Source organism: Acomys minous (genome assembly GCF_964271855.1).
Source record: "Acomys minous genome assembly, chromosome: 7".
Classification (NCBI taxonomy): domain Eukaryota; kingdom Metazoa; phylum Chordata; class Mammalia; order Rodentia; family Muridae; genus Acomys; species Acomys minous.
In genome coordinates, this window is record NC_140488.1 from 35,197,063 (window position 1) to 35,223,729 (window position 26,667).

Sequence of the window (26,667 nt, forward strand, 5' to 3'; positions counted from 1 at the left end):
CCACCAAGGAGAGGTGGTCAAATATGGGGTACCAGAGCTCATGTGAGAGTCAGTCCCTGTTCTCCACATAACTGTGGAGAATGACCTGTCCATTGGCTAGATCAGAGTAGGGGTTCGATGTTTACTACCTGTATTGTCCTTGGTTGGTGTATTAGTTTGAGTAGATGCCCCCTGCCCCCCGCCCGGGCCTCGATCCACCCATCATGATGTTCTTCTTGTAGGTTTCTAGGACCCTCTGGGTCCTTCTATTTCCCCATCTCCTATATTTCTCTTATCTATAGTCTCAGTAGGATGTCCTCACATATGTCCCAATCTCCTGGTAAGTGAAGACTTTCATGGGACATGCCTTTTGGGCTAGTGCCCAATTATAAGTGAGTATATACCATGTGAGTCTTTGTAGGTCTAGGTTAACTCACTCAGTATGATCATTTCTAGTTTCATCCATTTGTCCACAAATTTTGAGATTTCCTTATTTTTATTAGCTGAGTAGTATTCCATAGTGTAAATGTACCACAGTTTCTTTATCCATTCTTCAACTGTGGGACATGTAGGCTGTTTCCAGCTTCTGGCTATTATGAATAAGGCTGCTATGAACATGGTTGAGCATATGTCCTTGCTGTGTAGTGGAGGGAATGCATATATTTATTTGCAAGCTTTTTATTTTTGTTTTTCAACCGAATTGTCAAGTGACTAATTATATATGCTTATGTTATACAGCGTAATGTAGCTTGTGGGTGGGCGTATGTGTGTATGCACTCATGTTTTTGATATGTGTGCCTGTGTGTGCACCCGCAGAGACCAGAGAAGAAAGCCCAGTGTCCTGTTTTCATCACTGTCTGTCTTATTCCCCTGAGACAGGGTCTCTCACTGGACCTGGAGCTAGGCTGGGTGGCCGTCAAACTCCAACCATCCTCCTGTCTCCATCCTTTGCAACACTGGTGTTACTCAGATGTGCGTGGACACGCCTAGCTTTTTCCCCCCTTACATGTGGGTGCTAGTGACTTGAACTCAGGTCCTTATGCTTAGGCAGCAAGTGCACTGACACCTGAGCCATCTGCACAGTCCCCAAGCACAATACCGTAATGCATCTTATACACTGTGGGGCGATTGACTGAGATTAATGTGTCCATCACGCCGCATTACTTGCTTCTTGCACTAATTTCCTTTCAAATCCCTCAAAAGCACATTTTCTGTGGCTCTAGCTTCATCATACTAAGAGTCGCTTCATCAACTTAAGTAACGTAATTCTTTGTCGTTTGTTAATGCTAGAAATTAGTAACCAAAGTGTTGTGCTTAACAGCGCTGTCATTTCTCACTCAATTCTCCATACTTTAATATTCTCTTATTTCTCCTTTATAAGCCAACCTAGAGCTTACATCTCCTTCACACATTTCCTCTGACTATCCAGCTTTAAAAGGTACTTAAAATGTTGAGCCAGTGTGCATGGCTTGAAGCTTTTCACCACATTTTAAATACCTTTTACAGCCACTCATCCAACACAAGACGACACAGTTCATAGCCCACCGGAAAAGTGTGTCAACAAGCTCACTTCCTTGCAGAAGGCCAGGCGAAGTTAGCAAATGAGAAGTTCTGCTATTTGATTACTTCAAGTACGTATGCGCCCCTTATGCTAGAGTCTCCCAACTTCCAAGTGAGAACAATTTTGCTCCCTTGAGAATATTTGGCAAAAGCCCTGAGAGATTTTTTTCCGTTGTCAACATTGGAGGAAAGGTACAATACTGGCATCTAGTGGCTACACACCAGAGATGTCACTGACTCTTCACGGGCTTCTTCCGTTCAAATGTACTGCTAGTGAAAAATATTGTCTTTGACTATTATTTTACCAAAGCATAAGCCTGGAGGAAGGCTGACCTTAATAGCGTCAGATTATCACCATCCAACAGAATTTTCTCTACCTGTGTGGTCTAATGTAACAGCCTTAAACACATTTGGCTATTGCATCTGTACAACTAAGGGACTGAATATTTAATCTTCATTTAACTTAACTGTAAGTTGCCACAAGTGGTTAGTGTCTTCTGTATGGGACTCTGCATTATTATCTTATTTTTAAAAAAAGATTTATTTATGTATTTTATGTATATAAGTGTTCTGTCTACATGTACATCTGTACACCAGAGGAGAGTATTGGCTCCCATGATAGATGGCTGTGAGCCACCATGTGGTTGCTGGGAGTTGAACTCAGGACCTCAGGAACAGCAGCCAGTGCTCTTAGCCACTGAGCCATCTCTCCAGCTCCAATTTTTTTAATCTTAATTTTTAGAAGTTTAACATTTATTTACGTTTCAAAGATTGCCAAAATGTGTTTGGTTCTGATGTACTTATTTGCAGGTAATTAAGAAACAAAAGGACTCTGTGAGTCGATACAAATATCAATAAACACTAGAAATTAAATTTTTCTTCATTAAAATGAGAAATTAATCTTAAGAGTTTTGAATAAAGGGCTATATGATATGACGTCACACCATGTATGAAGTCTGCCTAGGTAGCATGTCGAGGATCCCATCAAAAAAGTCTATGTTGTGTTGAGTATTACCATGACATTGATTACTTTTTAATGTTTTTATTCATTCTTTAAAAATTTTGTAAAATACATTTTGATCATGTTATTCCAACTCCTCCAACCCCTCCCAGATTGTTCCCTAGCTCCTACCAACAAAACTTCACATTTTTCCTAAACAAACAAACAAACAAAAAACTCAGAAAACAAACAAGCAAAAAAAAAAAAAAAGAAGACGAAAAAGAGTCTGATTTGTATCACTTAACTGTCTGTGAGCATCGGGCCTGCCCTGGTGTGTAGTTGATGTACATGGTGTCACTCCATCACAGAAAACTGGCTCTTCTTCTGATAGGTATCAGGTGTCAATAGCCCCTTAGCTAGGGGTGGAACTTCACGCCTTCTTTCTCTCTTCCATGTTTGGCTTGAGCTTGTGCATGTCAGTCAGTCTGTGCCGTCAGTCTCTGTGAGTTCATGTATGCATCAGTCCTGTTGTGTGTGTGGAAAATGCAGTTTCCCAGAAGTCATCCATTACCCTTTATTCTTTTTATTTTTATTTTTATTTTTTTGGGTTTTCGAGACAGGGTTTCTCTGTGTAGCCTTGGCTGTCCTGGACTCGCTTTGTAGACCAGGCTGGCCTCGAACTCACAGCGATCAGCCTGCCTCTGTCTCCTGAGTGCTGGGATTAAAGGCGTGTGCCACCATGCTCGGCTTTTACCTTTTACTCTTACAGGATTTTCATACCCTCTTCCACACATACCTGAGCCTTCAGGGGGAAAGGTGTGATATAGACATAATTTTGTTGTTTGTTTGTTTGTTTTTTGAGACAGGGTCTCTCTGTGTAGCCTTAGCTGTCCTGGACTCCCTTTGTAGACCAGGCTGGCCTCAAACACACTGAAATCCACCTCCCTCTGCCTCCCCAAGTGCTGGGATCAAAGGCCTGCGCCACCATGCCTGGCACAACATATTTAAAAAATTATTTTATAGGTTTTTTTTTGGCCTACATGTATGCCTGTATATCACTTGCAGGCCTGGTGCCCATGGAGGCCAAAAGACATCAAATCCCTTGGAATTGGAGTTACACTGTAAGCCATCTGATATGGGTGCTGGGAATCTAACCTGGGTCTTGTGTAAGAGTAGTAAGTGTTGTTAACCAAGGAGTTGTTTCTCTGCCCACCACCGGCCTTGGCTTTAGGGGCATAGTGCAGTGGAACATTAGATTATGTTTATGGCGTCATTTCCTAGCTTTATGGCCTTGGGCCTGTCACATAAGCCATTTTAGTTTCAGTTCCCTCATCTCTAATAGAGGAAGTAGTCAAGGGACCCACTGTTGAGGCCTGTGGGTACCACATGAAACTATGTGTGAGATGGACATGTGTAATACAGTGTCCAGGGCAGAGAGCTGCTGGCCATAATTTCCAGAGATCCATGGCAACGTTTAGCAGCTATCATTATGTAAATGACAGGCTTAAGAACAAAATCTCCCTTGAGGTATTATTTAAATGCTACTTTAGAAGCAGAGACCTGACTTTCGGGCCTCGCAGCAATTCTAGAGGAAAGTCCGTGCAGCTCTTTGGACCTTAGCTGGTACCTCTCTCTGTGGGAATAATGAATCCTGACAATCACACTAAGGCCATTTGCCCAGTGCTCCACCCCACGGAGTTGCAGGGAAGTGAAAGTGCTTGGCAGAGTGTCAGACCCTCTCTCCATTTCCGGCTTATGCTGACAGTTTGTTCCCAGTACTGCTGCCCAGTGGCAGTGGGAATATCCTCCATGTGGAAGAAGCTTGTCTGAACTGGGGAGGTGGCCCTCACAGTGCTGAGTCCTACTGTTGGACACCTGGCCAGTAGTGTGGTAGGACAGCTACACACCTGGTGCTTGGGGCTAGGAGACCAGAGTACTGTGTGGACTGGACCGATTCCAGGCTTCTAAGGAAGGAGGAAGGCACTTGGTCTAAGGGGAGAAAAGAGGATATCTCATGGCAGCTCCTTAGCTAGGGAACTACCATGCTGTCAAAGGCCATAACTACCCAAGAGCATAACTCCCCACCTACCTAATCTAAGAGATGTGCACTCACACATGCACTTACACCTACCAAAATGCTTTGGCTTCAAGAAGGAGAGGGAGCACTAGACTTCAGAGTCAGACTTGGATCTGAGTTCACATAATGCTGCTCTTTATAGGCAGTGAGTGGCTGCCTTAGCCCTTCGTGGCCTTCCTTACTTGCCTTGTCTGTTAAACGAGGCCATTCTTACCTAATAGAATTATCAACCATGTTTAGATCAGATACTATAGATTACACCCCCTCCCCAGAGTTCCCTGTCACCTAATGTTGATTAACAAAGAGCAATTACTAATGGATAAGTAATTGGTGATGAGGTTTTGCTCATTAAGAATAGGGAAAAAAAACCCCAAAATCAAATTTCTGCTATTGGCATGGGAAAACTATTTAGGTCTTTTGTACAAAAGAAAGTGGGGTGCCTGGAGATGCAGCTCAATTGATGGAGTGCTCATCTGTCAGAGAGGAAAGAGGGGGAGAGAGGGAGAAGGAAAGGGAGAGGGAGAGAGAGGTGAACTATCCACCATAGAGCTGGGAAGTAGTTACAAATGCAGCTTATGAGGAGCTTGGCAGCCTGGCAGCCTGGCTGGGCTTTGGAAGTTTCCTTTAGGAGGTTCCCCCAGCTCTGTACACCAAAGGCAGGCTTTCTAGGGACACTGGATTGCGAGGATTCCACAGTTTCAACTTCAGCAATGTCTGTGGTTGTGGGAAGCACCAAGGGCATAGGTTGGACCCAGTTAGCTTTCCTCTCGCTGATTCCTAGGCCCCAGCTTTCAACTATCCTCTTCGGTTTAGTTGAAGGGGTCTTCTGGAGAGTGGGTGAAAAACTGTAAGATGCCTTAGACCTTACTTTGGAAAATCTAGGAAGAGAAGAGAAAGGAAGGGAAGGGACCAGAAGGGAGGGGAAGGCGCAGGGAGAAGGGGAGAGGGAGGGAAATAAGAGGAAGGAAGAGGAGAGGAGAGAGAAGAGAGAGAAAAAAAGAGGGATTATTTCTACCAGAAGGAGGCGGCAAGCCTTTCCATGGGAAGGCAGAGATTCATCAAATGATCTGTGATAGAAATGCTCCATTTAACAGGAAAGTTTAGGCCTCAGCTTAGTGTTTAGGCTTCAGTTCAGTAGTTTACTCCGGATCATACATATACAAAATTGTTCACAAGAGGCAGGACGCAAACCTAGATTTGTTCAACTCCATAGCTTATCCCCCTAGCAAACGTGTTATACTTCCTCCCCTGGGAGATCAATGTGCCTGATTCCATGTCTCTGAAAAAAGCACATCTTCTGAGAAGCCGCTGGATCAGAAGAGCACAGCCGAAAGACGTGATTCTATAATGTCCACACCTCCTTCCCCCACCCACTCTCTCCATCTCCCAATCTGCTACCAGACATATTCTATTGTGTTCATTTTTATAGGCAGGAAAGTGAGGTTTACAGACAATGTCTGACTTGTTCAAGGCCGCACAGCTTGTCAGAATCTATACCAGTGGCTCTTAACCTTCCTAATGCTGCAAATCTCTCACTGTGGTGACTGCCAACCATTAAATTATTTTCATTGCTACTTCATAACTTTGACTTTGCTATGTTATGAATATTTGATATGCAGGATACCTGATATTCCATGCTTGTGGAAGGGTCATTCGACCCCCAAAGGTGTTGTGACCCTGATGTTGGGCACTATTGAGCTATCTTAACTGGAGCTTCTGATCTTTACAGAACATTCAGTTCTGTCAGGGATACTTTCATCCAATGTATTCAAGGATCAGTAGGGGGAACTCAGCAAAAGGCTTTGTGTTGTTAGAGCAGTTAATGATTTTTGAACATAGAAATTTAAAGTAGTTTTTTTCCCTTGTCTGACTTGAACTCAATTACGAACATTTAGTACTGAGTTCTGTGTTACAAACAAGACATTTTTTAAAAGTATATTTTATTAATTTATTCATATTACATCTCAATTGTTATCCCATCCCTTGTATCCTCCATTCCTCCCTCCCTCCCATTTTCCCCTTACTCCCCTCCCCTATGACTGTGACTGAGGGGGACCTCCTCCCCCTGTATATGCTTATAGGGTATCAGGTCTCTTCTTGGTAGCCTGCTATCCTTCCTCTGAGTGCCACCAGGCCTCCCCATCCAGGGGACATGGTCAAATATGGGGCACCAGAGTTTGTGTGAAAGTCAGACCCCACTCTCAAGTCAACTGTGGAGAATGTCCTGTCCATTGGCTAGATCTGGGTAGGGGTTCGAAGTTTACTGCACGTATTGTCCTTGGCTGGTGCCATAGACAAACAAGACATTTAAACAACGGACCTCAATTATCTACCGCCGCTTGTAAGGGAGATGCTCGAAGCGAGGGCTGGGAACACTAAATGACACAGTGACAAGATAGGGGCATGGGAACGTCTAGATATGGATAAGAAAAGAACAACAGCGGCACAGTAGGCATTGTGCTTCAGAAAAAAATGAGGTTACTAAGGAGATAAAATTGTGTCGTATTTGTATGTAGCCCAAGGTCTTCATTCCTTATTTCCCACCATATGGCCTCATGGGGCCGAGAGCAGATTCTACAAGCTGAGGGTCTTGGTGGTACTTCTGCATCCTTTCCGGGATATTGTTTTTCCACAAACCTACCTGTCCTGGAAGAATGCAAAGTAAACCAGAGGGAAGCTCTTTTGAGACTGATGGCAGTGGCATGGAATAAACCTGTGGTCCCAGGGCTGGGGTGTGTGTGGAAAGGGGTCCTTGGGGCTCTGTGGCTAGACAGCCTAGCCTAATGAGTGAGCTCCAGGCCAGTGAGAGAGACTTTCTGTTAAAAAATGCTGGTGGACGGTTCCTGAAGTGGTACCACACTTGTAGCTGTCCTCTGGCCACCATGTGAGTGCCTGCCCACACACATACACCCCTAGACAAAGGGGAAAAAAACAAAATAAAGTCTCTTTAAGAGTAGAGGAAAGAGTTTGTGAGTTTTCATCTGGTCTGCAACTCTTTACATTTTTTTAAAAGGGAAAAAAACCCCTTAAATTTCTTTCTAAACAAATGCTGGAACTATTACCAGGGTTTCAGGAAGCCTCCACTTAAAGCTCGGCTCGGCTGGTTAACTCAGGCAGGGTTCGTAGCAAAGCTGCAAGATGTGACCTCTCTAAGAGGAGCTGGGAACTTTGGAAGAGGGTCCCAGTGAGTATGCAGTTTTCGACTGCCTGGCCTAAAATGAATCCTAAACTCCAAATCTGTCTCACCCTCTAAGCACTTAGGTGAGGAAACAGGCTCACCGACAAGACTTGATTTGCCTCAGTGTCTTACAACTGATTGATGGCACTGCTCAGGTGTGTGCTCTTTGCATGTTCTCAGAGTCCTCTATGGAGACTTAGGTTTACACGTCTATTAGGATCCTAGAAACCTACAAGAAGAACATGATGATGGGCAGATTTGGGCTCAGGGGTCCCGCTCAAACTAAGGCACCAGCCAAGGACAATACAGGCGGTAAACCTTAAACCCCTACCCAGATCTAGCCAATGGACAGAACACTCTCCACAGTAGAGTGGAGAGTGGGATATTACTTTCTCACGTACTCTGGTGCCTCACATTTGACCACGTCCCCTGGAGGGGGAGACCTGGTGGCACTGAGAGGAAGGACAGCAGGTTACCAAGAAGAGACTTGATACCAGATGAGCATATACAGGGGGAGGTAATCCCCCTCAGTCACAGTCATAGGGGAGGGGAATAAGGGAAAAATGGGAGGGAGGGAGGAATGGGAGGATAGAAAGGATGGGATAACCATTGAGATGTAATATGAATAAATTAATAAAATATATTAAAAAAAGAAAAAAACCATTGTACTGGAGCTAAAGAGGTGGCTCCCTGATTAAGAATGCTTGCTCCTCCACCAGAGGACCCGAGTTAGGTTTGAAGCATCTCCACGTTAGCCAGCTCACCAAAGCCTCTAACTTCAGCTCCCTCCAGGAGATCCTGTGTCCTCTTCCCGACCCACTGGTAACTGCACACACATGGCATACATATGTGCATAAACGAACAGGCAGATAAATACAAATAAATATTTTTTTAAAAAAATGTTGCCCTTCCCCAAACAAAATGAAAACTATTTCTTTTTTGGCCACAGTTATGTCTGGGGATCATCAAAATGACTTTTTCTTCACCTCTCTCACCTGGTCACTCATTTTTCTTCTGAGTTGTGATGTTTGCTGTTGGTTTGTAAGCTTCTTTCAGAACCCTGTCCTCACATCATCATTCTTATCTTCAGTCATAGTTTATAAAGCTCTGCGGAGCTCTACCGCTGTCTGAATGTGTGCAACTTTTCATGCATGATCGCGTGTATTCTGCATGTGCTTCCGTCCCTCTCTCAGTGGACCACACAGCAGTGTGTCCTGGGGCAGGCTCAGGCCCTCCCACCATCAGTTCTTTCTGGGCGCTGTGAGAATGGGGAGTCTACTTCCAGTGTGGCCTTTTCGGTACCCAGTTCCTAATGACTAGGGATTCCTGTGCGTCAGATATAGAACAGGTCTCAGCTCTCCTGCTTCTCCTCACCACTTTCCCTTGAGGTAGGGTTCCCTAGTGGAAAGAGCTTTGCCCGTATCAAAGTAAATGGTCTCCTCCAACAGACGTTTCATAGTATTGCAGCCTTGCAGCCTTCTCTCACAAGTCTCTTTTTGTCCTGTTGCTTGAAATGGAGTGACCCACAACAGCACCTCTCATGCAAGCATGTTCACTTTTTTAAAAGGTGTGTGTGTGTGTGTGTGTGTGTGTGTGTGTGTGTGTGTGTGTGTGTGTGTGTGTCCCTGTGTGCCTGCCCCTGTGTGCGCATGTTGGTTGGAAAACAGCCTGGGGTGTCATTCCTCAGGCACTGTCTATGTGTTTGTGTGTGTGTGTTTGTGTGTGTGTGTGTGTGTGTGTGTGTGTGTGTGTGTGTGTGTGTGAGAGAGAGAGAGAGAGAGAGAGAGAGAGAGAGAGAGAGAGAGAGAGAGAGAGAGAGAGAGAGAGAGTCTTTCAGTGACCTGGAGCTTGCCATGGAAGCTAGGCTGACAGCCCAGTGAGCCCCAGAGATCCGCCCGCTCCACCACTAGAATTATGAGCTCCCTCCATTACACCTGGCATTTTAAATGACAGCTTCCAGGGATCAGATTCAGGTCCTCAAGTGTGCAAGGCCATCTCTCCAGCCACGGCGGACCCTTTGGCCTGTGATATAATGTCCTACAGGGTTAATGGCCAAGAACTGCAACAGAGTTTTTAAAACTGAAAAAAAAATCCTCTCACAATAATTTTAAAGTAGTTTATGATTTCATGTTTGGTTGCATTCATACCTATGCTTAGGCACACGAGTGAAACATGCCTGGAAAGTCTTCCTGTGGGCAGGGGGGGTTCCTAGCCCCCTGTCCTCCCATTTGTTGCCCCTCTCAACTTTCACTTCACTTCTTTAACCTCATACATGCCTAAATCTCATTATCTTGATGTTGCTGCCTGCTAAACTTAGCTTTGTGGTATATTGTGGACACACTTCTCTGGCTTACCCATGATCCTTACTGTCATTTTTAACCTCTGGCTCTTGTATGACACACGCACACAATGAACCTTCTGGTTCTCTGTCTCATAAATCTTAGGGGTGAAAATTTCTGTCTGTCTAGGTAGCTTTTCTGTACCTTGAAGACTTACCTTTTTAAAGATTTATTATTATTGTTGTTGTTGTTGTTGCTGTCATTGATGTTTTTCAAGGCAGGGTTTCTCTGTGTAATAGCTAGCCCTGACTGTCCTGGACTCACTTTGTAGACCAGGCTAGCCTTGAACTCAGAGATCCACCTGTTTCTGCCTCCTGAGTATTAAGATTAAAGGCGTGTGCCACCACGCCTAGTTGTTTTATTCTTTTTGATTATGTGTATGTGTGAATATGTGCACACCATTGCTTATGTTTGAGGAAGCCAAAAGCCACGGTTCCCTTGGAGCTAGAGTTCCAGGTGGTTGTGAGCCACCCAATGTGGGTGATGGGAATTGATTTTGGGTTCTCTTCAAGAGTAGTGCTTGATCATAACCATTGAGCTGTCTCTGCACTGCTCCTCCTGAGGATCCGTGTCATAGAATGTTATTTCATAGCACATGATGAAAGTGGATGAGAAGCTGTCTCCATGTGATGTGGTGAATGAGAAAAAGTCAAGATAACAAATAGACTGTATTCCCAAGCAAGAAAAGGTGGAAGGGCATTGAAAATCATACACAGCATGATAGGACAGCTGGACAGTGCAAGGAAATAGAAGGCAGACCCAGAGAAAAGGAGCAAGAAGAAAGCAGCTCCAGCTGTGCAGCTCCCTATTAGGAGATGAGACATGAAAGCCTCATCCAAAAGGTAAGGCAGGTGATGCTCATGAAGAAGACTGAGGAGGCTCCTGGTGAGTGACAGCTCTGGCTTACTTGGTCAACAGCGGTGATGATGCTGACTTTATCACTTCCCATGTCGTAGAAGGCTGTAACTGGCTGTTGTCCTAAGAGGGAGATTATTGTTTAAGATTGATGACAAAGAACAATCACAAATCAGGACTTAATGTCAACTCGCCACTGTGCATGAGAGGGAAATGGTTTGCATGAGGCAGTTGGTGGACTCGGGGAGACTGGATGCAGACAGTCTACAGGAGTCAGTTCCACTCTCTTAGCTACTTTGGAGACAGGTAGACCCCAACCAGAGTCCAGTGGGCTGCTCCAACACAGCAGATACTTTCCCTGCCTTGTGATTTTATGAGGGAAAAATCAAAACAAAACAAAACAAAACAAAACCCCAAACAAAAACAAAAACCCAGGTTAACTGTGTGTGTGTGTAGATTGTTAGTATCAAGCTAGAAGCCAGCAGGCCATGCAAACTCTAGGACATCTTCTCTACAGTGCAATTTACTGCTCACAGGATAGAGAATTCTAAGGCTCAGGTCCAGCGGACACTCCCCACGCCTCACTCCAGAGGGAGGTTAATACGGAAAAGGATCAGAAAGCACTGAGATGGGTCCTGTAGTTACAGATCTCAGCACTCCACCTACTTTCCCCAATCCTAACACACTTGGGGGACACCTCCTGTCTTGGAAATTAGTTACTCAAAGGTGTACAAAGTGTGTGTGTGTGTGTGTGTGTGTGTGTGTGTGTGTGTGTGTGTGTGTGTGTGTGTGTGTGTGTTTTCCTCTGAAGAGGGTGAGAACAGAGGATAAAATGCTGCTGATGTTCATATGAGGCAGCCTCTACAGTGATTGCAATACCACTGAGCAACTGGCCTTCAACAGTTCCTGGTTCAGCAGCAGCTGGAACTGGACAAAAAAGTTGCCAACTTCAACCTGACTTCTGTAGGCTCCACTATCAGAGAACTCAGAATGAAGTGATGTTAATGCAGTGTTTTGGTGCTTTGGGATTTCATTCTTATTTTTGTTTCTTCCTCTTTGTGTTTTTTGTTTTCCTATAGTCTTATTATTTGTGTTTTTTAAAAGTAACTTGTGAGTTTTATTCCTCTTCTTATATTTATATAATGAGGCTCAGACATCTTCCTCTATTGTGAAATAAGATTTTTGTATCTCTTATTTCACTCTTCCCAAAATCCTTTTCCTGTCTTCTGCTTGTTTATCTAAATTCCATTCTTCCTTCCCTTTCCTCTTTTACTTCATTTGATTATCATTTCTATTTTTACCATAAGTAATTTGCCTCATGGTTCATACTACTTTTGTTCATTTATTTTTGTATTTAATTAGCATGCAGAGCAACATGTTTCATCAAGGCGTTATTAGAAAGCTTTGAGTTGAGTTGAGTTTCCTTCCCAGTACCTCTCCCCATTCCTGCATCCTTCTGGCTCCTGCAGTTCCTCTTTTCATCTTCACGTCTCATTTATTTTATCCCCTTCCCAAGCTTCCTTCCTTAAGACAACTTTTTTCTCCTGTCATGGGACTTTTTTTTAGTTCATGAACTTCACACATACTTACTCCCAAATACACATACCTAAAGATCAGAAGTTACACTCTGTGACAGAACATGTGGAATTTATATTTCTGATTTGGGGGGTAGCTCACTTAATATAATCATATTCAGACCCATTTCTTTCCTTTCAGATTTCATAATTTAGTTTTCCTTGTAATGGAATAAAATTGCACTGTGTATATGTATTGCATTATTGGTGAACATCTATGCTGCAATAAACATGGATGAGAGAGTATCTCTTTTGGAGGATATGGAGTCCTTTGAGGGTATGTCCAAGAGTGACACAGCTGGATCAGATCATAGGTGATTTCTATACTTAGTCTTTTGAGAAAGTTCTATATTTATTTCCATACTGGCTAAACTGGTTTACACTTCCACCATCACAAAATAAGGATTCTTTTTCCTTTTCTGACTATGATGAGAGGGAATTCCAGTATAATTTAATTTGTATTTCCCTGATGGTTAAAGATGCTGAGCATCTTTGCAAGTACTTTATTGTCCATTTATATTTTTTATTAAAACTTTTTTTTATTGAAAAAATCACTATCATACAATATATTCTGATCATGTTAATACCATGGCCACTATCAAAACAACAATAGTAGATTTCCTTCTAGGGCCTGTGACATCCCCAGCCATGAACTTTTGGCCAGGTTATAGTACCATGCCTGAATTCTTCCTGTGGAATGTACCTTAGTCCATCTAGTCAAAAAATGTTAGGTTACCCTGAAAACAGGCATGCCACTCTTGAGCCAGTGGACACATCTTCCCTGGCTGGTTGACATTGCAACTCACAGGATTTACATCAAGTAAAACCATCAGTGACTTTTCTCTCCCAGCAGCCCATGTAACTCCTCCTGTTATGAAAAATAGCTCCCAGGGAAGAAAGTTCCAACAACCTAAGTGTGGGTGTCTTCAGCAATAGGATCTTATCATTTAGTTCTAGTAGGAAAAGAGAGCAATGACAATGGCTTATATTGCTTTGAGAGCCCTTAAAGTCTCCTGTACCTGCACTCATGAAGGAGGCATCCTATACCTGGTGCTGGGATTTTTCTTAAGTAATGTGGCTTGTGGGAGCAGTGTTATCTACCCACATAAGGTGTATCTCTTTTTTTAAAGTTGTATTTTAATTGGCTCATCAAAAGGTTTCTATAAAGCTTTTTAATACAATTTTCACTTTGTTTCATCCTTCCTCCAGCCACTTGTCTCCTCCATCACTCCACTGTCACCCCCATTAGCCCCTGGACCAACTCTCATGTCACATATGTTCTACTGTCCTTCCCCCCTTAAAGCCTCTCTTTCCCACCCCTACTGGTCCCTTTCTAAGACACTGCCCTACAGTCACTCTAATGTTCAGAATTGCAATGTCCTCTTGGTATATTGTTCCCAAATTACTATGAAATCACCTTTTTGCCTTTTTATCTGGTTTGGATTGAAATCTATTTTGTGAGATGATAAATTAGTGACACCTGTTTGTTTCCCAGTTCCATTTTCTTGTAATACATTTTTCCATCCTTGTACCCTAAGGTCGTGTCCATCTTTGAAGGGAAGATCTAATTATTGGAGGTAGGAAATAATGGACTCTGTTTTTATTTTTAAGCCCAATCTACTAGCTCGTATCTTTTGATTAGAAAGTCAAGATCATTAGTATTCAGAATTATTATGGGAAGGTGTATGTGATATCTATCACTTTGTTGATTTTGTAGGGTTTAGTGTTTTCCTAATTCTCCTTTGTTTAAATACTGCTGTGAAATCTTTAGTTTCATTTCTGAAGGCTCTTGAATGTGTCTTTGGGCCAAAGCCTCTAGAGTTGGCTTAGTGCTCATAAGCTCTGTTAGTGTGCTTTTTATCATGGAACACTTTCATTCCTCCTTATATTACATAAGTATTTTTGTTGGGTATAGTAGCTTTGGTTGGTAGTGGTGACCTTTAAGAATGTGAATTTCATATTTTTATGTCTTTCTGGCTATTATTATTATTATTATTATTATTATTATTATTATTATTATTAATTTATTTTGGAAATAAGTGGTTATCTGGGTGGACCTCCCTTTGAGTGTCTCTTGGTGTTTCTTTCTTGCTATTCTCAGTGCACTCTTTTTGTTCTTTTCTGTTCCTGCTTATTTGATGTTTCATATGCCCCTTATACTTGTATAGGCCTCCCTTTTTCCTAGATACAGGGAATTATTTTTACTATGATTGTACTGAAAATATTTTCTATGCTTTTTGCATGGAGTTTTTCTGTGTCTCAAATTTTGTTGATTTGGTCATTTCAAGGTATATTTTATATGTGTTAAAATATTTATTTTCTTTGGTTTAATGTACCAATTCCTCTACTTTATATTCATACTCTGATATTCTGCCACCCCATTCATTATATTAATGAGGCTTTATATGGAGCATTCTACTTGCCTTACTAATATTTTCATTTCCTACATTGCTTCAGTTTTTCTCACTCTTTTTGACTCTTTGTTGAATTCTGTTTTTGTATCCTGCACTGTCTTTCTTAATTCATTCTGCTGTTTGTTTTTTTTCTTAAAATTCATTCAACCATTTATTTGTTTCTTTGAATTCATTTATCATTATTCATGTCATGGAAGGAGCTAGTCATACTATATCCATAATCAGAAAATAGAGGTGAACGCACACATGCATACTGCTCATTTTGCCTTCTCCATTTCGTACAAGGAATAGCTCTACCCACAGTTAAGATGGGTTTCCTCACATCAGTGATCATATAGAATTCAATTCCCCCACAGAAATTATATTCACCCTCCCACAGGAGTGTCCAGAGTTCCATTACCCAGGTGATTCTAGAATCTATCAAATTGAGAATTAGCATTAGTCATCACAGGGAATGTCTAGACTTCTTTCTATTTCCTTGCTACCATGAATCCACCTGCCATAAAGAGGGATGTGCAAGTATCTGCAGTCGGATGTGGAATCATTTGGTTATTTTTCAGGAATAGTATAGCTGAGCAGAAATGAAAAACTTCATGAATCAAATGAAAACACAGCGGAAAGCATCACAAACAGATTAGACATAGCAGCAAAAAAAAAAAAAAAAAAAAAAAAAAAAATCAGGAATGGGAGGTGGACATTGAAGCACAGGAGAAATTTAGGATCCCAAACAGACTTGGCCAGAGGAGAATCTCTCCATAACTTAACACTGAAGTCATGTCAAAGCTACAAAAGAAACAATACTAAGAGCTGTAAGAAAAAGTCTAAACATTTAAAAAGAAAACATAGCAGAATAACATCAGAACATCCAGCAGAAAACTAAAAGCCACAAGCACATAGCACGATAAATGTCAAGCCCTGAAAGCAAATAACTGTTAGGTAAGCTTGCTACATCTAGTAATGCTGTCTTAGAAAATATATGGAAGAAAAAAATATACGTAAGGATCGGGGGATGGAAGGACCCAGAGGGTTCAGGAACCCCACAAGGAGACCATCAAGGCTGGTGGATCTGAACCCAGGGATGCCAGTACAAACTGCTGTACCAATCAAGGACAGTGTGTGCAGCAAACCTAGACCCCCTGTTCAGATCTATCCAATGGACAGCTCATTCTCCACGGTTGTGTGGAGAGCAGGGACTGACTTGGACATGAACTCTGGTGCCCCCTATTTCACCACTTCCCCTTGGTGAGGAGACTGTGCGGGCACACAGAGGAAGGGGATTCAGGGAGGCAGCGGTCTGGTGGTGGGGGATGATGGGGCTTAGGGGAGGGATACAGAGTGGAAGAGGTAAGAAGGGTGGGAACAGGAAGATACAAGCCAGGGGCTAACAATCGGGATGCAGTCTGAATAAATTATCATAAATAAATAATAAAATAAAAAAGAAAATATATGGAGAAAGGCTGGAGAGATGTCTCAGCAACTAAGAGCACTGGCTGCTCTTCCAGAGGACCCAGGTTTGATTCCTAACAATTACATGGTGGTTCACTCTAGTCTGTAACTCCAGTTCCAGGGGATGTGACACCCTCTTCTGTCTTCCATGGGCACTGCATGAACATGGCGCCCAGACATACATGCAGGCTAAATACTCATTCACATGAAATCATTTGAAAAAGATAAGTAAATACATCATTAAGAAAATAAAAATTATGGAAAAATAAAGGCATTTCAAGACAAGTACAAAATGAAGCAATCCATGGCCACCATGCTAGCATTTCAGAAGATACTTAAAATAATCTCTGCAAGCCATAGGGGAAAAGCCAATAAACGGCACTTCTTTATAGTTCTTACATAAGCTCCTGCTTTTCGATTCTTGCCCTAACTTTTCCTCAGTGATGGAGTGTGGCCTGGGAATTGTAAGCCGAAGTAACCCTTTTGTTCTCCAGCTTGCTTTTGGCCATTGTGTTTATCAAAGCAATAGAGAAAAAAATTAGGACAGGGTTTTCTAGAGACAGGGTATCACTATAAAGCCCGGATTGTTCTGAAACCTACTATGTAGCCTTGAACTCACAATCCTCTGCCTCTACCTCCATCTTGCTGGAATCACAGACACGTACCACTAAGCTGTGCTCTCATATGCTCTTCTTCTTCCTCCTCCTCCTCCTTCTTGTTCCCCCTCCTCCTCCTCTTTTTGAAATCAGCAAGCAGATAATTTTCTATAGCATTCTGAAGTCCTAGGTTCTACTTCTAACGTCATAACTTGTATGAGCCACATACTTACCATGTGAGCATGGGTAGTTACTTAGCCTTTCAGCTTCCAGAGCCTCATGGAGGAGGCTGTGAGAATAAATAGTACCTACCTCACAGGAAAGGCCTCCGGATTCAGTGAGAAGGTTTTTGAGAAAAAACATCTCAGTGTCAGCACAGGCTCAGTGTCTACTAAACAGAAAACAGTCACTGCCTTATTTTGTCATTGCTTTCACACCATCGACAACAGACCTGAGTGCACACTGTGCATTCATTCACACAGTCTGGTGAAGGGCAGAGGCCCTGAGGACTAGCCTTCTGACTTGGTGTATGGTTCAAGGGAACGCATCTATCAGAAGTTGTTTCAGGCAAAGTAGGCAGAAGGCAGTGCCAAGGGTGGAGTAATGGAAGACACTTGGAGCCAGGGTGCCTTCAGATCATTCTGCACCCTTTCCCAGTAGAAGGAATGCCTATGGATTTAAGATCTAAGGGAATTAGAGGTCTAAGGGGCTTATATGTATCACCCTAACTGAGAATGTTCAGGTATCTCATTTTCTGGGAGGCGTTTGTATTTCACTGGGCGCGCACCCACTGGGGAAAGCAGAATCGTTGCCCCTTAGGCTAGCCTTCCCCTCTTAAGACTAAGCTTATTCAGCGACTCTGTTTCCCACCAGACCAGAACTGAGAGAACAAAGGCTATTTGTTGAGGCCGTGGTGTGATGGTAAATCACGTCTTCAGACCCACATACTGCGGAAGAAAGCTTCTCAAGGTGAAACCAAAAAGTTACAAGTTGCTTCACAAAGGGGACAGCTGATCTAGCGTTGGGACAAGGCATATTGTTGAGGCCTGATTTCTCATCCTTGTTTGTTTCCTCCATATCTAAGCTCCAGGGAGTGGCTTCCTGTGCCTCTCCTCCCTAGTCTCTGTTTCTGACTCCCCTCCCTGGTGTCTCCAGAATTGTAAGGGCAAGGAAGAACTGAGTCAAATCCCACACAGTCAGTCCAACCAGCTCAGGGAAATTCAGGGCCCAAACCAACATCTACTTTTCTTTCTTCCAGGCCAGTTTTTGGAAAGGTTCACTTCTCCCAGCTCATGTACTATTGACTGTTAAGGAACTGTAAGAGCAGTGACCATGCCAAACAGACAAAAATCCTCAGACTCACCCTGCATGAATAGAGGTAAGGACTAGTGGGGACACTGCTCTTGACACCCACTTCCAGCAACACCTTCATCTAGACTTTGTCTCCAAGTTTCAATCACATGTCATTAAATATCATCAAATTACAAATCTGCCAGTGGTTGAATACATTAGGCCAGAGCCCTCAGGTTCTAGTCATCAACCCAGGCTGGCCTTGAACTCACTGAAATCCTTCTGCCTCTGCCTTTGCCTTTCAAGTGCTGGGATTAGAGTGCACCACCATGCCTGGCAAATCACCTCCTAATAATTCTCTCTACCAGCTGGCCTTTCGACCATGCCTCTGAGGGAACACTTCATATCCAAACCCTAACAATGAGGCTAGCTCAAGCTTGAGAGCTCCAGCCATTCTCCTGCCTCAGCCGTCTGAGTGCAGGAATTACAGACATGCCCACCATAACTATCTCTAAAGTCTCTGATTTCTTGATCGCTGTTAACCAAAGGTTGCTCTCAGCTATGAGAGACTGCCTGCCACTCGGGTCTTCACACCACGACAATTTGTTCTGTCAGGGACAACAGAAAGGCATCTGCTACAGCTTCCAGTCTCTGATTTCCATAGCTAACATCTAGACCCTCTTTCACAGGGTTCACTTAATTAGGTTAGGCCTCCTCACACTCAAGGAGACGAGATTCTGGGACTGAAAAGCTTGGGATCTAAGAATTCTGTCTACTGCAGGCCCTATGAGAACACTTATCCTACCAAGTCATTTTTTTTAATGTTTGAGATTGTAATTTAAGCACTGTATTTCTCCCCTCTCTTCTCCATCCAAACCCTCACTTATACCTCTCACTGCTCTTCTTCAAATTCATGGCCTCTTTTCCCACTAAATGATATTACATGCATATATGTGTATATATGCACATACGTTCCTAAATATAATCTGTCGAGTTCATGTAATGTTACTTTATGCACGTTTTCAGCACTGACTCTTTGGCACTGGACAACCAATTAGTGAGCTTTTCCCTGGGAGGCTATTGAATGTTTTTCAGAACATAAGGCTAACTGCTGTGCAATAACATTCTCCATTCTGGAAAGGAGACAAGCTGGCAAGAAAAGAGTTCGGAATCCTTGAACCTAAATAAGGCCATGGTTAGACTACTCCATCAACTCTGAAGCACAAGTCCTCTTCCTTTGTTTTACCTCTAGAGCATTTACAACCTTTCAGAGAAACAGGAAGGAGAGGGGAGCCCCAGGAGGTGGCCCAGGAAAGCAAACGTGCATTTTTCACTCTCATTCCTTCCTTCCTCCCTCCTTCCCTCCCACCCTCTCTCTCTCTCTCTCTCTCTCTCTCTCTCTCTCTCTGTGTGTGCGTGTGCGCACGTGAGTGTGCACATGTATATGGTGCTAGGATCAAATGCAGGCTTGTGTGCATACTCCTCTCTTGAGGTACACTTCAGTCCAGCATGTATTTTGAAAATGATTCCATAATGCACTTTTACATCTCCGCTGGGCCAGACTTGCTAATGACCATTTTACAAGCAGGTCTCTGGATAACAATATGTGTTTTCTCTTTCCTTACTCATCTTACCATTTCTCTCAAATTGTTTTCATTTGTTTAAACAAGACCACCACTTTTTGTCCTAACTCAGACCTTGCCCTCCAGCACCCTTCACTGTGGACTCTTGCATCCGTCCTTCCCAACCATACATAGAAAGTACTCTGTGTGATTGATAGTAGTAGGTAATGATACTACTCAGATAAGCAAAATGTGGTCCCTGTCTCCTAGGTGATGCCAGGTATGGAAGATGGATGGGCTAGGGGCCCAGAGCATGATGGGAGTAGACGTGGCCCTTTGAGTCATGAAGAGCATGTGGGATCTTGAGGGCATAGGTACTTGGGAAGATGGAGTTTCAGGCATGATGGACACTCTGTGTACAGCTCAGATAAAGCAAAATAATAGAGTATGTTTGGGGAATGGCTCATGATTCTAGGAGACTACAAGTGTGGGACTGGGATACAGGGGGGCTGCTGGGAGATGGAGGAGAAAGGGAGCCCCAGAGCCCCAAAGGCAGTTGTTTAACCTTCAAGCAGCAGAAAGTTGGTGAATAAGTTTAAGTGGAACAAGAGGTTAATGTAACTGGTGTGACAGTTTAATGTGACAAGAAAAACATAAACGAGACCACTAATATTTTATAGCAATTCCATGCTGAAAGAATATTTTGTTTAAATCAGATTCAATAAAATGCCCTATTAAAATAATTTTACCTGTTTTGGGGGGCTGCTCTTTAAAACGCTGCTGCTAGCGAATTTTTTGGTTGAGCATGTGGCTCACAATTGTGTTTCTGTTAACGTTTGCTGGGCTAGGACATTAGTGTCGATAAAGAAGAGGGCCAAGGACAAAGGCCGGAACGCTGTTTCAAAATCAGAATAGGAGAATGGGACATTAGAGGGAAGGGCCTGGGAAGGACCAGCCAATAAAGGAGGAGGAAAATTCTGGGAGGGCGATGTTCTAAACAGAAACTGATAAAAGTGGTTTTAAAAGGGAGAGTCAGAGAGCGAGAGATGCTGTGGGAAGGCTGGCTTTAGCCAGAGCAGGTGGCTTTGGAGTCCTCGCTGAGAAGAATGCGGGAGGATTCCGAACGATGCCGTAGAGTAAGTAGAGAAAACAGATTGCTAACAAGACCGAGAAACGTGGGGAGGGTGCAGGAGAGGATTTGCAGTGAAGGGGACCTTTATTCATTTTTCTGTGGTTTGTTGGTTTGCTGAGGTAGAGAGACGGTCCACAGGTCTCACCTGACTGAGTATTGCTGGTAGCGATGTTCTCGGGGCATTTAGGATCAGTTGAGGGAAATGAAGCTTGTATTCAAGAAGACATTTCAGACTGAACTCTGCGGTTAAACCGAATTGCTTCTCGCAGTGGCACAGAATTGCAGGGCTGTCAAAATACCCCAATTTCTTTGTTCTCTGTCTTTTCTAAGTTTTTTTTTTTTTTTTTTTTTTTTTTTTTTAGTGGTTCTCCTCGCTCCGGCAATGGTGAGTCAAGGACAATGTGAGCATAAGATGGCCTGACGTTATTTATGTGCAATGGTTACCTTTTCCATGGGTTTCTGAAGTTCAGACGTAGTTTCTTTCCCTCCATGAGATGTGAGTGCTGCGAAGTACTGCCATGTTCACAAAGATGGCCACTAGTGTCACATTGATTCCTCATCCATCACCCCACCCCACCCCCACCCCACTTGCCAGCCCTCGACAAGATATCCTGTATCCATGTATTTGCCTATTGTTGGGATTACTTTTTTTTAAAGTGGGCAATTTCTTTTGCATGTCTTTTCTTGGGTGGCTTGAGAATATAACTTAAGGTTAAGTAGCAAGGTGCAATGATTTTGTTGTATCCTATATATCAAAGGAATCATCTTTTCATCTTTTGTTCTGGATATTTTTAGTGAGTTTGTACCATGGCTGAGTCATTAAGTGAAGTGTCCAGCAGCATGGAAGGTTTTGAAATCACCGAGGAGGGTAAGTCACCCAATGAAACCCTAATGACCAGAACTAGATTTACTGTGTCTTATCGGAAAGGGGACCCTTAGACGGGGATAAAGGGGAAAAGAAGTCTCAAGGGAGGGGTGAGGGGACAAAAAAAAGTTATAGAATACACGTGACATGAAAGCAAAATGGAGGCTACTAGGCCTAGGAAGTGGACCAGCAGGAGAGGATGATGGGATTGAGGAGGGTGGGGCATGGGAAGGGAGGAGCAACAAGGTCTGAAATCTTTGTAGAAGCTTCCGTTCACTATGGAGGAAGTATTTCTTTTCATTCAGAAAGAATAGCCAGAACTGCACCGCAATGTCATGGATTCCATTAAAGTTTTAATGCAGATAGTAATTTAGATTCAGCCAAGGAACATTAAGGCTTCAAACAGACAGTAATTCAGATTCAGCCAAGGGAGGATTTGTATGACGACTAAAGGGGATAGAAACAAAAGAGACCACACAGGCCTCTAAGTTGAAAACGAAAGGTCTTTGTGTGCGCACCCTAGCTTTTAATGTTTTTGCATATGTGCGTGTGAGTGCGGAAAGGCGACCATGATGGAGGTGTGGGGAAGAGGTGTTGAAGAATGGAGGCTGCCAACAGAACACAGCAACCAGAGGGCTGGGAGTGGAAGGGGGCGGGGACAATAGGATGGGGAGATAACATGGGAGGAGAGTCAACAAGGAAAACGTAATTTGAAGCCGCCATAATGAAACCTACTACTTTGTATGTTAATTTAAAAATAAAATTATTAAATTAAAATAAATATCATTTACAAACCTTCCTCAAATGTATAGTCATTGGCTAAGTTGTGGTGCCATTTATGAGAGAGAAATTAACCTGAATAAAATGATAGAAATGGAGAGATAAATTACAAACACTAGCTATGTTTCCATTTTTATTATTAGTACATATTAATTATACAAAATAATGGGTTTCATTGTGAATTTTTTATATATGCGTGTCACTTAATTTTAATATGGTCATTCAGAAAAGGAACTATGAGACACAAAGTGAGTACTGACTTTAAGGACAGAACCAGATGTAATAGTTAGTTGGGTTGGCTTTTTCATTTGTTTGCTGAGCGTTCTTTAGTCATGAATGGCTCAAAAGACTGTCTAGAAAGGCAGAGAGTGGAACCTCCTCCTGACTTCTTGGAGGCCCGAGTTCACTAAATGTGTAAGGTACAGGATACTGAGATTGCCCATGGAGCCACAAAGGCTCTTGGTCTCTGGTTAGCAGGGTCTCAGAGAGTTATTAGACACTAAAGAATATTTAAAAAACAAATGCATGCGTAAATGGGCGAATGAATCAATGAGTGAAATGACTCATCAAAACAGACCTTATGACGTCATTAAGTGGCCAAGGCTGATGCCAACAGAAGAGGCCAGCGGTGCAGCAATCTTGATGAAGGATGGAGAGAGAGAAATGCTTTTGGTCTGTTCTCTAGAATTTTCAAAAGATCATATATATTTTTTTCAAAACTAGCACTGACCACAGAGTAAAATGGTCATTTGGAGATGGAAGGGAGTAAAAGTTAGAAGTCTCTCTCTCTGTGTTTCTTAAGTAACAAGGCAAGAGAACAAGGTCATCATTTTATATTATGCATTTTAAAACTAGGTTTCACCCAGAAAGAATATACTGCTCCTGTACATGATGAAAGAGCAAGCATAGGAAGCAGTAGCAACAATTTCTTCAATGGTTTTAGTTGAGATTTCTTCTGCTGCCTGTTTCGTGGCATGTGGCATGTTCATTCGGGTCTTTGTTGTGTAATGATGTTTGCTGTTTGGAAATTGGTGTAGACATAGAAATCAATGGCTTTCTTAGAGAAAGTGGTCAGCGCTGTGGTCACTGAGTACAACAGCGACACCTTGTGGTGACATGAGTTATAGGCGTATAGGTGACAAACGTTACTGGGTATAAAGGTGAGTTTTTACCCCTACCTGCATAACTACCCTTTGTATTTGTAGTGGCTTTTGAAAGCCAGCATTTTATGGCTCATCTTCTGGAAATTTAAAGACAACCTTTGCAAAAAGAAAACTTGAAAATTGTATTTATATCCCCAAATCTCTGGCAAACATCTTTGATTTTTATTAGGATTTCAAAAGCATGTGTCTAGCAGCTAGTTACTGTCTAAGGTGGTGACATGTTTCTAAGCCAATGCTCAGGATGAGTGAGCATATAACACACCACGTTTGCCAGTTTGGTATCTTTGTGATATCTCAAATCCCTGTTGGCAAAACTGCAAACTCCATACAGCTAGCACCCAAGGGTACAATGGAAACATTTCTTATCCACTAGTGCCCCTAGTGGACAGAGATGTGCATTATTTTGAATTCTTCTGGAATAGTAAGTTGTTTCTTCCCTTCTCTGAGGGGAGGTGTTTGCAATTGGTGTGTTGGAGCTGGCTTAGACTGGCTCAGACTGGCTCAAGCTGGCTCAGACAGGCTCAGACTGACGCAAACTGGTTTCAGAGACTTAATCAAAATGGCCGTGTGGGAGTGTTTCCACTGTACCAAATAGGTACAGAGTGCAGACCAGGGTATTTCTTCAACAAACAACTAGCTGTGAAGCATTTTCTATCCCCAAACAACCACTGTGATTATAGCAATTAGAATTGTACATATAAACCTCAATCCTATTCTTATATGTTCAAGAATAGCTACACTTTGACTACTCAAACACCAGACTCAAACTGATGGAAGTTTATTGAATGCTGAACAAAAACTGACTGGTCAGGGCCATAATCTTGGCTTGGGAGCCAGATTATGATGCTGGTCTGTTTGTAAGGCACACTTTTCATACAAAAACCTGGTAACAACCAGGTAACTAGGTGTAGGAAGCGAGACGGGGCAGCATTACATCATTTTGACTAGCTAAACATAATCAATTTTGTTTCAAGTGTATTGTATCTAGATAGCTAGACAAAGCATTTTAAGCTAATTGGCTAGGATGTAAATTTGGGGACTTTTCAGTTCCCCACCATTCCTGGAGAAAGGAACATAGCAGGATATTACAGTCTTAACTCTAATAGAACATACATTTATCTTTAATTCAAGAAGAACATGCATTTATCACCTATTGTTTTATTCTAAGTATCATGCATTGAATTGTATTCTGGTCTCAGGCATGTAGGGCCTGAAAACTTGAACTTAATTTCACCTTATGATCAAAATGGAGATTTAGAGGCAAAATGGCGATTTAGAGGCAAAATGGCTTCTGGTATGCTAAAAGCAATAGCAGGAGCTACAGTTATGCTAGGAACTAGAGCAGGTCTCAAAGGACGGCCTATATAGTTAAAGCAGTTTACAACATTCTCCCATTTGAGTTTTGCCCTAGAGTCAAATCATTGACTCTAAATTATTTCTTTTATTTAGATATTTATTGTGAAATAATTTACAAAGAGGCAAGGGAAGAGACTTATGATACATGTAAACCAAGTGTCTATAAGGGCTGTTAAAAGGTTAGTTTCTTTTATCCCAAGGGGATTAGACAAATTTATCTGATACCCAAAACAAGTTTTTTTTCTTTCTGTAAATCCCCTAAAGGTAGAAGTAGGTAAGAGGTAATGTCATTAAGAAACTTAATCATTTGTCCCTTATGCCAGGGATCCTCTTTTGACTTAGCATTTCAACCTGTTAGGTGGGACAATGAACGGCATATTTCTTTCTGTAACTATTTCCAGCTGACATTAGGACATTGTTATCAGGGCTCAGGAAAGCTAAAATGCTAGGCAAATGGTGGGCAATGGGTATTTATCAGAAGCATCTGATTAGTTAATCCAGTTGAAAGACAGGGAGAAATCACATTGATTGGACTGGTTTACATCAGCTTTCAGGAAGTCTAGAGTTTAGCAGCTTGTAGTCCATAGGTGATGCCTGGATAGAGTCTGCCAGCCAAGTGAAAATCTGTTGGGAGAAATATGGACTATGGACAGAATTAATACTTTTTAGTAAATAGGGAAGGTGAAGAATCCCAAGACCAAGGGAAACTCCCATTTTCAGGAACATGTAGGTGTACTTATCTGGAATCCATTTGACTTGAGGCAGGTGTATCCAAGTCATTCTTTGAAGCTTATAATAATTTTTTTAAGTTTATAAAGGAGACATGTTAGCTTGGGAAGCAATTTAAAATATAATTAAGGTTAAAGTTTTGAACAGCCTTAATACAACAGTATCTTAAATCATTTATTAGCATTTAAAATTTTATATCTTTTAATCTTTATAATTTGTATTTGTTAATACTAAAAATTAATATCTCCAGTTATTTACCAGAAGACATAGGTAGTTAGTTGGTTACCAGGAGCAGTAACATGATTTTCTTTTAGATAAAGAAACACTACTTCTTTTATTAGTCTAGTCCTAAAACACAGTAGAGACCTGAGAAGGATAAATTATAGCAAGAAGTATTCCAAATATCCTATGTATCAATTAAAATGACAGGCTTACCCATTACCCATTAGGCTCTTGTGATGTTGATGACTTTGTTGGGGGGGGGCATAGGTTCCAGTACAGTATTAGTCTTTGGCTGCCAGGCTTGGCAAATCTGAGAGGGGTAAGAACATAGGAGAGACCTACCTTACTTTATCTTAGGCAATATAGGGCAAGCAACTCTCCAAGTGTCCTCTTTGTCCATAGTTTAGGCTGGGCCCTAGCAGCAGTTGCAGTATTGGGGCAGTCTTACCCAGTGGTTAGCATACCACAATCCAGGTGTGTGGAGAGCCATAGATAGCAGCGCCCCCTGCTGCTTCACCGGCGCAATGCACCCCCTTCTGTGCATGCGCAGCGAGAAAACCCTTTGCGCATGCGCAGTGAGAAAACCCCTTTGCGCATGCGCAGTGAGAAA

The 26,667-nt window shown here is 42.4% G+C and overlaps 1 protein-coding gene across 1 annotated transcript in view; it reads left to right on the plus strand.

The window, feature by feature from the left end:
* The first annotated feature begins 21,364 nt into the window (after nt 1–21,364).
* The window catches only part of KIAA1210, a 46,790-nt gene continuing 41,487 nt past the window's right edge, over nt 21,365–26,667 (plus strand). The window contains exons 1-2 of the mRNA XM_084788572.1: nt 21,365–21,438; nt 21,738–21,810. Coding sequence (XP_084644698.1) covers nt 21,750–21,810 — 61 coding nt within the window. The 5' untranslated portion in view covers nt 21,365–21,438; nt 21,738–21,749. The remainder of the gene's footprint in view (nt 21,439–21,737; nt 21,811–26,667) is intronic.